The following is a 17715-nucleotide window of genomic DNA, read 5'->3' as shown; positions in this document are numbered from 1 at the left end:
AGATGGATCGATTCTGTGAGTGGAGGGTGGGAATGAGTGTGTTTGAGATGGCGAGGTTGGCACAGAATAGAATGGCGTTTAGGGCTCTTGTATATAGGGTCGCTATGAGCCGCAGGCGACTCAATGGCACATGACAACAACAACAGGTTAGTAAGAATTGTTCTGCAAAGCGTGAAAAAATAAGCTAAGATAATGAAAATTATATGACCATGGATTAAGGTGACTGACATGTAATTCTCTTTCATATGGTTTTTCTCATGTGGTCTTAGAATTCTCAAAGACTGCATGGGACTGAGAGAAGTTTGTGACACATTGAGAAGATTGAATAGCTTGAAAATAAAGTGCGTCATACTCTATGTGGTTAGGACCATGAAATATGGTGTTTGGAACTCTATAAACAAGGAGATTGGTCAATTTTGCCATCCTGCTGGGCTTAAAATGAGACATCCCAGAGGTGAGGAGAAAGGGGAACTTCATTGTCACCAAAAAGAGATGGGAGCCAGGTCCTTTAGACCTGTATACCCTGCTGCAGGGAACCTCCCTAGATCCAGAAGACAGAAGGCTATAACAAGGGCGACCAGACAGCACAAGACAGCAAATTCGTAAACAACTATCAGACGTAGCCAGAAATGCCTTACCCAGAAAAGATAAAATGGATGAATCAGACATTCTAAAAATTAAATCCTTATGTACATAAAAAAAGGAGTGTTTTTTAAAAAAGAGACTGGGGAAAAAATAGATTTGGTAATACCTACCTGACAAGGGGCTCATATCTGAAATTAATAGAGAATTCTACCACCTTTACAAAAAAAGAACCCAATTACAAAATGGACAGAAAATATGAAGAGATTTCATTAAAAAAGACATTCCAAAGGCCACAAACGTGAAGAAATCCTCACCATCATTAGCTACTGTAAAGATGCAATTTGAAAATGAGATTATCTCACTCCAACGATAGTAGAGTTCAACAGCAAGCAGTTGTTGATGAGAGTACAGTGAAATTGGAACTCTCATCCCCTGCTAGTGAGAATGTAAAATGGTGTAACTATAAAAAATATCTTTTGAGGGGAGCTCTGGTGGCCTAGTGGCATAAAGCTGCGCTACAATCCCAGAGGTACACAGTTCAAATCCACCAAATGCTCTGCCAGAGAAGGAGGGGCAATCTCCTCCTGTACAAGTCATCTGATTTGACGGTACACACACAAAATAATAAAAAAACTTTTTAAAAAAAAACAACCTTTTGATAACAACTATTGTACTACTACGAATACCCTAAAAAAAAATAAATAAATAACTGCAGCACAAATACATGTTCCTGTTTATTATATTATTAACAATAGCAAAGAGGTAGACACCCACATGTCCTTCAACGAACAAATGGATAAGGAAACTATAGTACATGGACACAGTGGTGAATTAATGAAACATTACAAAGCATGGGTGACTCTAGGGAACATTATACTGCATGAAATAAATTAGTCACAAGAGGGCAAATACCACTGCTTTAAAAATGAGGGAGCATTTACACATGGAGAGAATCAAGTATGTTTCATTGGGGAGGAACTGTAGAAAAATCATGGGTAGACAGTGAACATTTAATGGAATGGGTGAAGGAAAGGATATTGTGGCTTGAATAGAACATAAGTCGTATATATAGTAATGTTATGGAACGAAATATGCATAATTGATTGGGGAGAAGCCCATAATAATGCTTTGTAAACGTCCATACAGATCACAGTTTAAAATGTCTTTTAAAAGGTGGTGAGAACTGGCAGCAGCAGAACCAGGAGATTGGTGCAAGACAGCACAGTAGGCTTCCTAGTGCATTTACAGTAGATATATTGATCTGTGGAATAAGAGCTGAGCACCTGGATAGGAAGGTACCCATGACCATTTATTAGGAAAGCTAAGTAACTTTATAATACTTAAGCAGGGCAGAGACTTTATTGGGGATGAGTGAACTTTACCTTTGGGCAGGGCAGAAAAGAGACTGTCTGATGGAAGAACTGTATCTTGATTTCTTCCTCATCCTGAATTGTTACATGGTTATTTTTCTTTTTTTTAAATTTCCATTCTTTCATTGTTACACATTTTCCTCCCTGTCCTCTCTGCCCTCCAGTATGCTTTTTTCTTGGGGAAAAAAAAGAGTTCTTTCATTGTTATATAGTATGTGTCCCGCTGTCCTGTCCATTCTCTCTCCTCCCTTCCTCCCTCCTCCCCAAGACCACTTTACTAGGCAACTCTTATTCTGGACTCTTGTCATACCAATAATATCTAGTCATATGTTCCTTTTATACAGTTATCTCCCTCGTCTGTTTCAGTGCCGTGTACATTATTTATCCCCTTTTCTTAGTTTCCCTCCAACCCCCATATTCACTGTGTGAATATACCACAGTTTTTCTATCCATTTGTTTGTTGATGGGCACTTGGGCTGCCAACTCTTTGCTGTTGTGAACAAAGCAGCAATAAAACATGGGTGTGCATACATGGTTACTTTTCTAATGAACCCATTACTGTGTGTTCTGTGTGGCCATTGCAGTAAATTATCAAGCATCTCAGACAAGACAGTTTGGAAGAAACAGTTGATAACAGAATTGGTAAAAAAGATTGAGGAGACAACCTCTGATCTTGACTTAATAAGAATTAGCGTTGGGCTGATACTAATGGTAAGGGTCTCTCCGTCTTGAGACATTACAGGAGATCACATACTTGTTATTTTTATAATTGGGATTAATTTTAGTGGTTCCAACCATAAACATAGGACTTTGTAAGAAAAAACAAAGAGACTTGAGAAGTGAAACTTTCATTTCTTAATTATTTTGTTACTTCTTGTTAGGGACCATTGAGTCAAGTATAATCCATCACCACACTGTGAACAACAGATCTGAACCTTGTGCCATCCTCACACTTCTGAAACACTGGAGCCCATTGCAGCAGTCACTGGCAATCCACCTGGTTGAGGATCTTCCTCTTCTTTGCTGACCCTCTGCCTTTCCAAACATTAGGTCCCTCTCCAAGGAATAGCCTCTCCTGGCAAGATGCCTGAAATATGTAAGGTGAAGCTTTATCCCCTTTGTCTCCAAGGAGTACTCTGGCTCCACTTTCTCCGAGACATAGTTCTTTGTTCTTTTGGCCATCAGTGGAATGTTCTGTACTCTTCTCCAACACTAGCTCAAAGGAATTAATTATTCTTCTGTCATCCTTATTCATCATCCAGCTCTTAGATGCATAACAAGTGACTGGAAAGACCAATTCAAGCCTGAATCAGACACACCTTAGTCCTCAAGCTGACATTGTTGCTCCTTCATTTAGAAAAGTCCCTGACTGCAGACTTTTCCAGTACAATACATTTCCTGATTTTCCTGACTTCTGATTCCAAGGGTGTTGATTGTGGATCCAAATAAGATGAAGTTATTGACAGTTTCAGCCTTTTCTCCTTCTATCATAATGTAGTTTGTCAGCCGAGTGGTAAAAATTTTTGTTTTCTTGGTACTGAGATCAGTCTATATTGAAGGCTGTATTATTTGATCTTCTGCAACAAGTGCTTCAAGTCCTCACTTTCAGCAAGCAAGATTGTGTCATCTGCATAACACAGGCTTATTGGTGAGTCTTCTCTGACCTTGATACCACATTCTTCATAGAGTCCAGCTTCTCAAATAATTTGCTCAGCATACAGATTGAATAGCTGTGGAGAAAGAATATAACACTGACATTCTCCCTTTTTACTTTTAAACCATGTAATGTTCACTTCCTCTGTTCGCACAGCAACCTGTTGGTCCTAGTTTAGGTTTCACAGGAGCACAGTCAGCTGCTACAGGATTCACATTCTTCCCATTGTCAGCCATAACTTGTTATGATTCGTACAGTCAGATGTCTTTGCATAATCATTAAAGCATGAAAGATACTATAGTGTAGCCCTTTCCTCAGTTGCTGCTAAGGTGCTCTGTTCTTCTGAGGAAGCCAAGGCTGCATTGAAGTGAGGCCCTCTCTTTATCGGGCAACTGGCACTATGCCCAGCAGTCTTCAGCCTAGCACTATGGCCTCTGTCTCTGAGCTCGTCTGCATCTATTTGGCCCTTGTCCTGCGTGACGATGAAGTGATCATCATGGAGGATACACTCAATGCCTTCATTAAGGTTGCCAGTGTCAATGTTGAACCTTTCTGGCCTGGCCTGTTTGGAAAGGCCCTGGCAAATATCAACATTGGGAGCCACATCTGCAATGTGGGTGCTGCATCAGCTGAAAGACCTACCCCTTCCAATGCTGCTTCTTCAGCTGAGGAGAAAAAGTGAAAGCAAAGAAGAATCTGAAGAGTCTGATGATGACATGGGATTTGGTCTTTTTTACTTAAATTCCTTTTGTAATATGTTCAAGTAAAATATCTGAACTCTTAAAATATACTGTAATGCAGCTGAGGAAAGAAAAACTTGATTCTAGAGTAGGTTAGAGCAAAAGCTACACCGATTAAATAAGATGATGATAATAGTAAGGGGCTTGAATCTTCTGATTCTTTCCAGCCAGATAGATGCCCACGGCTATACGCATGAGAATGAGAACATAGCCAAGAATAGAAACAGAAAGGTGAAACTGTATGTTTTTAAAAGTTTTATGTGTTTAATTGAATAAACTGGAAACTGTGGCTGACTCTGAGAAGAATGGGAATCCCAGAACATTTAATTGTGCTAATACGAAACCTATACTTGGACCAAGAGGCAGTAGTCAGAACAGAGCAGGGTAACACTGCATGGTTCAAAATTGGGAAGGGTGTACGCCAGGGATGCATCCTGTCTCCATACCTTTTCAACATGTATGCAGAGCAGATTATCCGAGAGGCTGGGCTCTATGAGGAGAATTGTGGCATCAGGATTGTTGGAAGATCTATTAACAATCTGTGTTATGCAGATGACACAACCCTGCTTGCTGAAACTGAGGAGGACCTCATGCACTTGCTGCGAAGGGTCAAGGACTGCAGCCTTCAGTATGGACTAAGGCTCAATATCAAGAAGACAAAGATTCTCGCCACTGGACCAATTAGCAGCGTCAGGATGGATGACGAAGAGATTGAGAGTGTTCACAGCTTCAGTTTGCTCGGCTCCACAGTCAACACTCTTGGTACCAGCAGTCAGGAAATCAAAAAGCGTATCGCGATGGAAAAGTCTGCTGTTAGGGACCTCTCAAACGTACTCAGGAGCAACAGTGTCTCTCTGGAGACTAAGGTGCACCTGATACAGGCCATGGTATTTGCAATCGCTTGTTATGCATCAGAGAGTTGGACAATGACTAGGGAGGACAGAAGGAGAGTGGATGCTTTTGAGCTGTGGTGCTGGAGAAGGGTACTGAATGTACCCTGGACTGCCAGGAAAACAAACAGATTCATCTTGGAGAGGATTAAACCAAGCTACTCCTTGGAGGCAAAGATTCTGGGGCTTCGTCTGACATACTTTGGACATGTTGCCAGGAGGGACGGGTCCTTGGAGAGGGACACCATGCTTGGGAGGGTGGAGGGACGGCGCAGGAGGGGAAGACCCTCTATGAGATGGATTGATTTGGTGACTGGGGTAATCGGGATGGGTGTGTCAGAGGCGGTGCGGTTGGCGCAGGATAGAGCCGGGTTTAGGGCTGTTGTGCATAGGGTCGCTATAAGTTGGAAACGACTCGACAGCACATAACAACAACAACATGGTAAAAGAATACAAAACCATAATCCACGTAATTTGAGAAGCTACACTATATGAGACAGATAAATAGGTAGATCTTTGTATCTCTCACTTGCTTTGCATCTGAGAGCTGGACAGTGAATAGGGATGACAGAAGAATAATTATGCCTTTGAGCTGTGGTGTTAGAGAAGAGTACTGAACATCCCATGGATGGCCAAGAGAACAAACAGGTCTTGGAGAGGGTGCAGCTGGAGTGCTGTTTGGAGGCAAGAATGATGAGACTTCGCCTCACGTACTTTGGGCATGTTGCTAGGAGAGGCTACTCCTCGGAGAGAGACAGGATGCTGGGAACAGTGGAGGGTCCACAAAAGAGAAAAAGACCCTAAAGCAGGTGGATTGACACAGTGACTGCTGCAGTGGGCTCTAGTGTGTCAGGAAGTGTGAAGACAGCATAGGATAGGATGGGGTTCAGATCGGTTGTTCATAGGGTCACTATGAGTCAACTTGGTGACACCTAACAACAGACTGTATGAAAAATATAACATCATTCAGCAACCAACGTTATGCATCTGACATAACTTTGCTTATGGAAAGTGAAGAAAACTTGAAACGCTGAAGATGAGCAAAGATTACAACTTTTGGTACAGATTACACATCAACATCAAGTAAACAAAAATCCTCACAACTGGATGTCCTGTTGGAGAAAAGATTGAACTTGTCAAGGATTGTATTTTCTTTAGATTCACAACTGTGGATTTAGTTTTCTTTGGATTCAACACCCGTGAAAACAGCAGTCAAGAAATTGTGATACGTCAGGGATCTCTTTAAAGAGTGTTAAAGAATAAGGATGCCAGTTTAAAGACTAAGGTACTTCTAACCCAAGCTATATTTCCAGTTGATTCATAAGAATGTAAAAATTAGGTCTCAAATAAGAAAGAATGAAAACTAATTTATGCCTTTGAATTGTGTTGGGGAGCAGTATTGAGTATATGGGGACTTGCAAAAAACCAACCTGTCTTGGAGGAAGTAGAACCAGGAAGGGATGATCCTTAGGGAAACGGTGGTGAGACTTTGTCATATGTCCTTTGAGCATATTGTTAAGGAGGACATTTGCCCAGGCCTTGGACAAAAACATTCATACTTGGGAAAGTGGAAAGTGACTCTCAAGGAAGTGAATTGGTTATAACTACAACAGAAGAACTCTAGCATGGCAGTTAGGAAAGGATTCAGATCATAAGGTTCAGAGGGTCACTTTGTTTGGTGGCATCTAACAGCATGAATATGAAATGTTTCCCTTCTTAACTAAGAAAACAGACCAGCATATGGGAGGGACTAGAGAACATTATGCTCAGTAAACTAACTCAGTCTCATAAAGACAAATACTGTATAAGACCGTTATTGTAGAACAAGTATGAGGATCACAGGGAGGGAAGGGGAGACTTAATCATAAAGTCACACAATTTGATGAGTGGAGGGAGGAGTGGGTAAAGGAAAGGGGAAAGATCCAGTGTAAACAACAGTGTATATGAATTTTGTAAGTAAACAGTATAAAATTTAAAATGGGGAGAATCTCACAAAAATCAGACCAGCATACATGATGGAAATGAATATTTAATGTTGTAGATAACAGTATGTATAGCTCTGCCTTCAATCAGTATTTTATTTTATTTGGGGGGGGGAAAGTGTCTGTTGGTTTGTTTTCCCAACTCTGTATGAGAAGCTCTGATTGTATGTATATTCAGCATACCTGGAAGGTTGTCAGTGTGAATCCTCCACTGTTCCTCAGGAGAAAGACAAGACATATCCCTTAAAGATATAATACCTTGAAAAACCCAATAGATAGTAACTGTGAAACCGTTGCAGTGGGTTTGGGGGGTTGTTTAGTTGTTTTTAACTGGGCTATTAACCAAAGACCATGGCCTAGATCACACGCACCTTAGTCTTCAAACTGACACTATTGCTCTTCAGTAATTTGGAGAGGTCCCAAACAACCGACTTGCCCAGTACAGTACGTCTCCTGATCAGGTCCTGACTGATGGTACCAAGGATATTGATTGTGAATCTAAGGAAGATGAAATCACTGACAACTTCAGTCATTTCTCCATCTGTCATTGTTGTCTGTTGGATCACTGGTAAGGACCTTTGTTTTCTTAATGTTGAGGTATAATCCATACTGAACCGTAGTCCTTGATCTGGAGCAAGCATTTCAGGTCATCCTCACTTTTAGCAAGCAAGGTTGTGATCTCTGCATAATACAAATTGTTGATGAACCTTCCTCCAATCCTGTTCTCACATTCATCATAGAGCCCAGCTTCTCAAATGAATTGGTATGAAGAAAGGATACAGCCCTGAGGCACACCTTTCCTGATTTTAAACCAGCCGTGGACTGTGTGTCCCTTGCTCTGTTCAAACAATTGTTTTTTGGTCTAGGTGTAGGTTTCTTATTAGCATAATTAAGTGTCTGGGGTTCCAAAGTGTGAGCCATAGTTGTTATGATCTCTACAGTCAAGTGCCTTTATATAGTCAATAAAACAGATAATTTTTTTTTAATGGTCAGAAAAATTTGTATTAGAATTAACCAGCTTATCACTCAGTTATAAGTGATCCCAATTTTGTTGGCAACATCCAAAGCATCATAGTTAGGATCAAGGCCACCTTCTCTCCATCAGGCCTAATCAAAGTGTTGGCCTTGATATCCACAGTGAGCACAAGTGTGTTATCTGTCTATCTTCATGGCTGACTCAGTGCTCAGGGGAGATTTGATGATGGCATAGTGGCCAAGCTCATTTCCCCTGGGAGCGCTCTTCTGGGGGTATTTAGACTGCCTTCTGAGTCTCTGCATCTTAGGCTGCTGGGGAAGGTAAGTGACGTGTGGATTTTTTTTTTTGGTAGCTGTGGATGCTGTTCAGGACTGCCCTTTTTGGCCTTTAGTGCCTTTACTTTGGCTCCAGTTTGGGGAGGTACAGGGGCTTCCTTCTTTGTTTCCAGTGCTATCTTTGTAGAAAGGCACCAATAAATATTCTTGTATTCTGCTTTCCCTGGGATACACCTGACATAAGCAATTATGTGATTCATGAGTAGTCAGAGGTTAATTATGATTATAAAAATTTTTATTATCAAGCAATAACTATGAAAGAGTGGACTAAGAGCATGGCTAAACTGGAGTATATTGGTTGAAATGAAATCTCTAAAAAGTTTTACTGTGTTGATACTTCATGAGGCTCAGAGCAAGAGAATAAGCTTCTCCATTAAATTTTATCAGAGACCAAAAAAAGGTAAAGGCAATATTTAGAGGCTTGACCAGGTCAGATGAATATGCTGAAGCCAGTATGAATGGTTGGTGCCTGAGTAACTTCACCTGAGAACCAATTGTTAATGACTTTTAGTATCGATAAGATTAATAAATAAATATAAATACATAGTTATCCTCCAAATATGAAAACAAATTGTGACTAGAAAAGTCAGGAGATGGTGGCAGTGCAGGAAATGTTATTTCTCACCATGGTCTTGTAATTCCCACCAAATGACTACATAGGAGTATGCATATATGAAGTGCTTGTGGCTTTCCAAGGGGATTGGATAACTTGATGATGATATACATGACACCGTGTTCTGTTTAGGGGTGTAAAAGGCTGTGTGGAACCTAACAAGGAGCTTGTTCAGTTTTTTTCTATTGCTAGGTTTAAATGAAACCATCCAGACAAGACCAGGAGTGGGCTTGGGGAGGGGTGTGTATGTGAAAGAGACACACACACACACACACACACATACCCCTTCATTACCTCGAAGAAGAAGAAGAAAATTTTAAAAACAGGTCATTGCTGTTGAGTCAGAACTGACTCATGACTTGAACTTCTGGCAAGTTTTCAGAGACTGTAAGTTGCATAGGAACAGATTGCTCATCTCGCCTATGGAGTCACTGGTAGATTTGAAAACAGAGAGGTACCATCTTTGTGTTAGTAGATTAGCTCCCTACAGACTATGCCACCAGAACTTCTTAGCAAGATGACACCGTAGTTAATCACTTCATTGGACCTTGGATCCTTGTTCTGAGACCTTCCTAAATGCAAGAGAGAGACAACAATGGACAAGGCACGAGATAGCTAGAAGTAGTAGCAGAAAATTGATGGCAGTAAAACCAGGAAGACTGTGAAATAGTTTCCAGGTAGAGTTGGGTCAGGTTCCTCTTAGCACTTATTGGTAGAACTAGGCTTATAAACTCAGGAAGCAAAAGAACTGAGGGTTTTCAAGAAGGTGGTATCCTGGCAGAATGCTCTGCCTGTCTTTTGCTCCCCCTCCCTTACTGACATAACTAAAGAGCTTTATAATACCTGGATTTAGGGTGGAGGCCTAGCAGAGGACCAGAAAAGCTGGCCTGCAGTACAGTTGAACAGAAACTATCCTGATTGAATTAAATCCTAGGATCATTTGTGGCCCTGAATTCTCCAGTAAACTCCCTAACAAAGTAATTTGTGAATTCTGTGTAGCCACTGTAAGGAATTAGAAAAATAGAGAATGCCATAGAAGTAATGGCTAATGTTAAAAGTAATAGATATTAGAGAAAGTATTATGTGACTTCAATTTCATAATAATCAGCCTTAAGCTTTTCTTAATAGTGACTACAGCACCCACTGGTGATCCTTTTGTGAATTTTCAAAGGTGCTAAATCACAAGATAAGAGATCACTCCTCTTTTTTTCCCTGCAGGGTATATGATGGATTCAAACCATATGCCTTGGGTTGGCAGTGTAGGCGATCAAACACTGTTGTGGTTGTGTATCGTCAAGTCCGAACCAGCCTATAGCTTACCCTCCAGCAGGTTCTCAGAGGCAGCTAATTGCGCAGAAGAAAATTGCCCATCCTTCTCCCACGGAACAGCTGGTGGCCTCAAACTATGTGCCTTTGAAATTGCAGTACTGCTTCTTGGCACTAGGCACCCAGGTGCTCCTTAAATGGCTATGCCGTGTCATTTTTATACTAGCATACAACAGAACACAATTTCAGGCAAAGAAGGTAGCTATGAGAGATATTATGTAAGATAAATAAGTTTGACTATTATTCAAACTTTCCCACCTGTTCCCAGTTTTGTGCAAGAAGTTGCCTTTTTTTTTTTAAGATGAATTGAGGGAGGGGAGAAAATATGCAACAATGAATGAGTGAAAATCCACCTTTTCATTAAAATCGTAATAAGTAAAGTTACCTAAGCGATAATATTTCACTACAGTTGAATTAGCTTAAGTTTCAAGATATATAAAGAAAACTTTTGTTGTTACTTGGTTTTGCTCTTTTGCCATTTCCTCTTAATTTTTCATTGTGAAACATCCTTTGCTTTTTCTTACCCGTATATTCAAGTTCTTTGTACGAGTCAGCCCCAATTCTTCTCTTTGTTGAAGCCTCTCTTTGTTGATGCTCAGTTTCCTTACACATAAACACTTAAGGGATACAGCAGCATCAGAATACAGTTTAAAATTAGTGCTCTGTGAACAGTGTGGTAAACATTTATTGATAATGATGATGGTAACGGGGTTTGCTATCTTAACTGATTTTCATGTAAAATGTAAATGTAGACCACTAGAGAGCTATCTTTCTGTATATTTCAGAGAAGAGTTTATAATTTATATACAGGGTTTATTCACGAGGCATTCTTTGTTATCTTGTCTCTTTAGGAGGAGAGCATTCCCATTGCTTTATCTGGTAGAGATATCTTAGCTAGAGCAAAAAATGGAACAGGCAAGAGTGGTGCCTACCTCATTCCCTTACTTGAAAGGCTAGACCTGAAGAAGGACAATATACAAGGTTAGTTGAAGAAAAACTTTTATTTGTTTAAAACTAAAAATGGCAATTTAATGTTTGGAGTTAAATATAAGATGCTGTCAATCTTTTTTTGATAAGGTTTTACATAATTGGTATTAATAGTGATCTTTTCTTACAAAGCTTTTGATCCAGTTACAAAAATGAACTTCCCCCTCATTTTTTCCTCAGAGTTTTTCAAAATTTTTTCCTAAACAGTTAGAGGGGTTCTGACCACCAGTGCACTTGAAAAACTACATATAACTTGACTCACCTGAAATTTAACCACTGCCAACCCACTCAGGTGGAGCCTTGCCAATAGCATAATCAGTTGATTCATGTTTTATATGTCATATATATATCCCTCACATAAAAGTTACATTTTCAGTCCAAGATGAAAAGGTATTTTACAAAAAAAGTGTAAGGGTTTAATTGTTGTTTGAGGGGTTAGATTGCCTGCTGTTTAGCTGCAACAACAGCTTGGCAGGTTTCCTTTTGTTTTTGTTAAAATGGTTCTTATATTATTTTTATCTTGATATGATAAGCAACTTCAGTCATTATTAGACAGTTAAACTTTTTCTTTTAATATCATAACTTTCCTCTGCTGCTTCAGAGCACTTCCAATATTACTAGTGGCTCATAGGATTTTATTCAAGATGTAAAATATTTTGATAACTTAGTGAAAACTATGTAAGAATCATGAGAAAGAACTTTTTATTCTCTTGAGAAAATTACTGGAAAAATGAACTGCTCATGCAGAGATAAAAGTTGTCATGTGATTTTTTGTTTGTTTAAGATCTTCATATTAATGAACATTAATATGCAGATTATTTAAATTTTAAAATTGGTGAAAATACCAGCTAATTCAGCACTTTTTACCTATACAGTTCTGTGGCATTGATTACAATAAAATTGTGGCACTGTTCTCTATATATTTTTCCAAACTATTTCAGTGCCACTAAAACTCACGCTATCCTAAGAATCATCTAACTTTTCAGAAAATAATTATTTGAAGAGCACACTGCTCAAGTCATTCTTTGCTAATTAAAATACTCTGTTATTTGGTTCAAAGACAATTTCCAGTGTAGTTCCACTTAATAAGGTTTAAAGATTCCCATAAGCAATATTTTCAGGTCTCTTCCAACCCCATTTGCTCTGGAAATTCTGAGTTCCCTGAGACTTAAGTTGTGTTTCACATTTGTCCCTTTTGAGTCTAATTCTGCTTTAGATGGTAAATAGTGTTACTGAAGTGTACATGTAATTACATTTTTTTAGTTAGGCAACCATTCTTACCCTCCTTTTCTGAGTTTTTACTGTGTAACAAAGCTTAAAGGAGACAGACCTTTACTATTTAAACTAATACATAAAAGAAAATTTTAGTAGATACTTTTTATTTGAAGATTATTTCAGAATATTAGGAAATAGCTAGAGAGCTCCAGAAAGTTTGGCTTAAATTTTTAATTCTGTATTTGCCCCCTTTTGGTTAGGGCTCTCTAGCATCCTTGCTCAGAATGTCAGTAAAGGTAGCTGAGCTCTGGTCTCATGATACAGGTTGACAAACTTTGAAGTTTTTGTTGCTGACTTTAAAAAAAAAAAGATTTGGGTGAGCTCTGGTGGCCTAGTGGCAACAAGCTGCACAGCAATCCCAGAGGGGAGCGGTTCGAATCCACCAGATGCTCTGCTGGAGAAGGAGGGACAACCTCCTCCTGTACCTGTCAGATCCAATTTGACGGTACACACAAAAAATTAATTTTTAAGAAACTTAAATTTTTTTTAAAAAACCCACACAAAAAAATATAGGGCCTTTTTCTAGAAATATTTACAGCCTTTATAGAAACCCTATAAACAGTCCAACTGTGTTCTGTGGGAGGATCCCTACACAGAATCCATTCAATGGATTTTGTTTCATGAGTTTTGTATTTCTATATACATGAAGCTTTAGCAATGAGTAGGGTGAATCAGTCTTCTAATAAAAAAAAATATTTGTAACTAAAGAATATAGTCTTTTAATAAAGCATCATTGTTAAGGAAAAGTTTAAATCTAGAATCTTAGTTTCTAATTTTTATTCTAGAGATTTGTCATCTTGATTTTTTTTTTTAATCTATCAGGTATATTATTCAGCTTTTAATACTTCCCAGCACCCAGATCTTAACATGTTATGCCTTTCTCTCTTCTCCCCCCATCCTCCCTATATTGTTCTGTTCCTTGATATTTTCCAGCAATGGTGATTGTTCCCACTAGAGAACTTGCTCTACAGGTCAGTCAGATTTGCATCCAGGTCAGCAAACACATGGGAGGAGCCAAAGTCATGGCAACCACCGGAGGAACCAATTTGCGGGACGACATAATGAGGCTTGATGACACAGGTAGGAGATTATTGCTTCTTTTGATGATTTAGGAAAAAAAATATTTTAATTAAATAAGAAATGGTTTTACCATTAAAGAAAAAAAATATTAAACTTTTGGGAGTTTGGGACTTTTTTTGTGGGTTTTTTTTCAAAGAGGGTAAACTTTTTTTTAAAAACTTTATTATTTTTTGTGTGTACTGTCAAATTAGATCTGACTGGTATAGGAGATTGCCTCTCTTTCTCCAGCAGAGAATCTGGTGGATTCGAAGCACATACCTCTGGGATTGCAACTGCAGTTTCTTGCCACTAGGCCACCAGAGCTCCCTTAAAGAGGATAAACTTTTTTAAAATTAATTTTAATGAACATTTACAGAGATTTTGGATTTCCACTCATTCATTGTTGCCTTTTTCTCCCTGCCACACCCCTCCCACAGTTCACTCTTCTCTTTGAAAAGTAAAAAAAAATTCCTTCATTGATATACAATGCCGCCACTGCACCCCATCCTCCCACCCCATCCCTGTCCAAGTACGCTCCACAATGCAACCTTCATTCTGGACTCTTGTCATAACGATAATACCCTATCATATATTGCTATTAAACTGTTTTCTCCCTAAAGAGGATAAACTTAAACTGCATAGCTGGTGTGTGTCAGGGTTGTATACTCTCTCCATACCTAATCTATATGCTGAGCAAATAATTTTGAGAAGCTGGACTTGAGGAATAATATCAGGATTAGAGGAAGATGCCTCGACAACCTCCATTATGCAGATCAGGAACTAAAGCCCTCAGTGAATTACATTTGAACATCAAGGAAACAAAATTTTAAAAAAAACAAACCCCACAGACAAATTCTCACCATTGGACCAATAAGAAACATCATGACAGATGGAGAAAAAATTGAAACTGTCAACGACTTCATCTTACTTGGATTCATAGTCAACACACTTGGGAACAGCAGTCAGGAGATGTATTGCTTTGGACAAATCTCCTATCAGGGACCTTGACGAATTACTGGGGAACAAAGATAACAGTTTCAAAACTTAAGTTGCACCTGATTGAGGCCATGATCTTTTCTATCACTTGCTGTGCATCTGAGATCGGGACAGTGAATAGGATGACAGAAGAATTACTGATGCCTTTGAGTTGTGGTTGTTGAGAAAAGTGATGCATTCCTCATGGACAAAAGAGCAAACACATGATATGAAAAGATATGTCTTAGAAAAAGTACAGCCAGAGTGCCCCTTGGAGGCAAAAATGACAAAGCTTCATCTCACATACTTTGGGCGTGTTGTTAGGAGAGGCTATCCCCTTGGAGAGGGATTTTATGTTTAGAAAGGTGGAGGGTAGGCAGAAGAGAAGAAGACTCTTTAACAAGATAGATTGATGTAGTGACTGCAGCAATGAGCCGGAGTAAGTCAGCAGTGATGATGGCACAGGATAGGACAGAGTTAAGGTCTGTTTTCATTGGGTTGCTATGAATCGTGCATGACTCAGCAGCACCCAACAACATGTAAGGAGGGGAGACAGATTGGTGGTAAAACGAGAGCATCATCAGTCTTATAATAATGAATGTAAATAAATAAAAACAATGAATTGGTATTAACTATCTACTTAAAGAACATTGGTGGTTTAGTGGTAAGGAAGTGTGCTACCAGTGCAAAGGTACAAAGTTTTAATGAGTCTGTTCTGACTCAGTGACAACAACATACCTGCATGGCACGGCTGTAAAGAATTAGTAAGGAATGTGTATTTATTTATAAGGAAATGATCTTGTCAAATGGGAGTATAAATTTACATATTCTCTAATATAAGCAGTTTACCTCTATATTTAAAAATTACAAGTGTATTTTCAAGTATATAGTTTGAAGGAATAATTGAGCAGGTGCAGGACTGTACAATCAAGATTGTTTATCACAGTGTGATTTATACCCTCATTGCTGTCAAGTTGGAATCAACTCATAACTTGACCTTCTTTGAGTTTCTGAGACTATAAATAGCAAAATTCAAAATTGCTGTTTTTGTCCATTAAATTTGAGCCTCTAGAGAGAAGTAGCCTCTGGGCTGGCAGTACAACTCCGTAAGGACTCCCATCAGGGTTTCTTGTGTGGTTTATGGTGTTCAAAACCCAAATGTCAGATCAACTAATACACATTTACACTATATTTTGGTGGCCTAGTGGTAGGGAATAGCACTTGCCAATACAGATTCAGGCAATTTGAATTCACCAGCCGTTCCAAGGGAGTAAAATGGACATTTCTCCGTGTGTGCGATTTACAGCCTCTGAAAAAGGGTCAGTTAAGAGTCTGACGGAGTGGCATTGAGCAGCATGATCATCTAAATGGAATTTTATAACCATTAAAAACTAATCATGGTACCTTTTAATGATTGTGAGACTAACAAGGAATTATGTTGCATAAAGAGGATAATGAAATACCAAGAAGGAGTTAATTTATAAAATTACATAACTATATAATTATTTGTTGATGTATTCTTGATATTACACAGTTCTTTGCAATTATTTTCATTTAATCTTTTTAAAATCTTCTGAAGCTATAAAATACTGCTATTTAGACTTGGTGTGCCTTCTCTTTATTGTGGACTGCCCTAAAACAAGAAAATACGCCTCCATTTTTAAGCAGATAGTTTTCTTTCACTTCTGTGGAGGTGAGAGAAATGAGTATTCTCTTGCCAGTTTTATTGAAATATAAAATCCATCTTTTAAAATACAGCATTGGGGGGGGTGTGTGTGTGTGAGAGACTGTACCGTCAAATCAGATCTGACTGGTACAGGAGGAGATTGTCCCTCCTTTTCCCGGCAGAGCATCTGGTGGATTCGAACCGTGTGCCTCTGGGATTGTAGTTGCAGCTCCTTGCCACTAGGCCACCAGAGCTCCCCAGCATTATGCTTTTTTGTTATTTCTGTCTTTGTAGCAAAGTTTCTTGTAAAAAAGATATATGAATGATTATATAAAAACACAAAATACATGCACAAAACAAGGTATCTATAAATGATTATATGCAAAACCTGTAAATTTTAAAAACAAAAAAATACATATGCTAATCCTTTATTGTGTTTTTTTTGCCCAGGTTAAATTAACAAGAATGTCTGTTTTCTTTTTTTGTGTGTAGTGCATGTGGTAATAGCTACCCCTGGGAGGATCCTGGATCTTATCAAGAAAGGAGTAGCAAAGGTTGATCATGTCCAGATGATAGTATTGGATGAGGTAATGCCTCTTCATTTGAAAGATACTGTTCTGTACTGTTCTTTTTCATTAGGTACTGATTGATAACATTTTTAACTTTTCGTTGATTTGAGTAGACATTTACAGAGCAGATTGATACTCCATTCAACCACTCATACATATATTTTCTTCATTATTTATAATCTTAACATTATAACAGCACTTCTCATCTCCTGCTTCCCTTCTGTGCTTCTTGTTTCCATTCATTCTTCTTTTCTTCGCTTCTAGCTTCTGAACTTTATCCCTAGCAAATGTTACTATTTTAATCTTACAAGATCGACTGTTTTAAGAATTTGTATCTCCCTGGTATTGTTAATCACCTTATGGGCTTGAAGGTTGTATCAGGGGTGTGTTTGGTGTTAGGCTAAAAGGGTAATTAAGGGCCATAGTCTCAAATCATATATTTTATCTTTGTATAAGAAAAACCAATACTGACAAATTACTGTGTGCCCACACTTTTAAGTGCTTTTTCCACTTAACTTTTACAGTGTGTATTAACCAATTGGCAGCATCAGGATGGATGGTGAAGAGATTGAGATTGTTCACAGCTTAGTTTGCTTGGCTCCATAGTCAACACTCTTGGCACCATAGCCAGGAAATGAAAAGACGCATTGCCATGGGAAAGTCTGCTGTTAGGGACCTCTCCAAAGTACTGAAGAGCAATGGTGTCTCTCTAG

General features: G+C 38.8%; 1 protein-coding gene across 1 annotated transcript in view; it reads left to right on the top strand.

Moving 5' to 3' along the window:
* DDX6 (DEAD (Asp-Glu-Ala-Asp) box helicase 6) overlaps nucleotides 1-17715 on the top strand; it is a 54932-nt gene that overhangs the window by 23647 nt on the left and 13570 nt on the right. Inside the window, exons 5-7 of the mRNA XM_006890838.1 lie at nucleotides 11323-11452; nucleotides 13667-13813; nucleotides 16926-17020. Coding sequence (XP_006890900.1) covers nucleotides 11323-11452; nucleotides 13667-13813; nucleotides 16926-17020 — 372 coding nt within the window. The remainder of the gene's footprint in view (nucleotides 1-11322; nucleotides 11453-13666; nucleotides 13814-16925; nucleotides 17021-17715) is intronic.

The sequence above is a fragment of the Elephantulus edwardii genome, unplaced genomic scaffold (assembly GCF_000299155.1).
Source record: "Elephantulus edwardii isolate Elephantulus edwardi_28Jun2011 unplaced genomic scaffold, EleEdw1.0 scaffold00093, whole genome shotgun sequence".
In the NCBI taxonomy this organism is placed as follows: Eukaryota; Metazoa; Chordata; class Mammalia; order Macroscelidea; family Macroscelididae; genus Elephantulus; species Elephantulus edwardii.
This window is presented reverse-complemented; position numbering and strand designations above follow the sequence as displayed.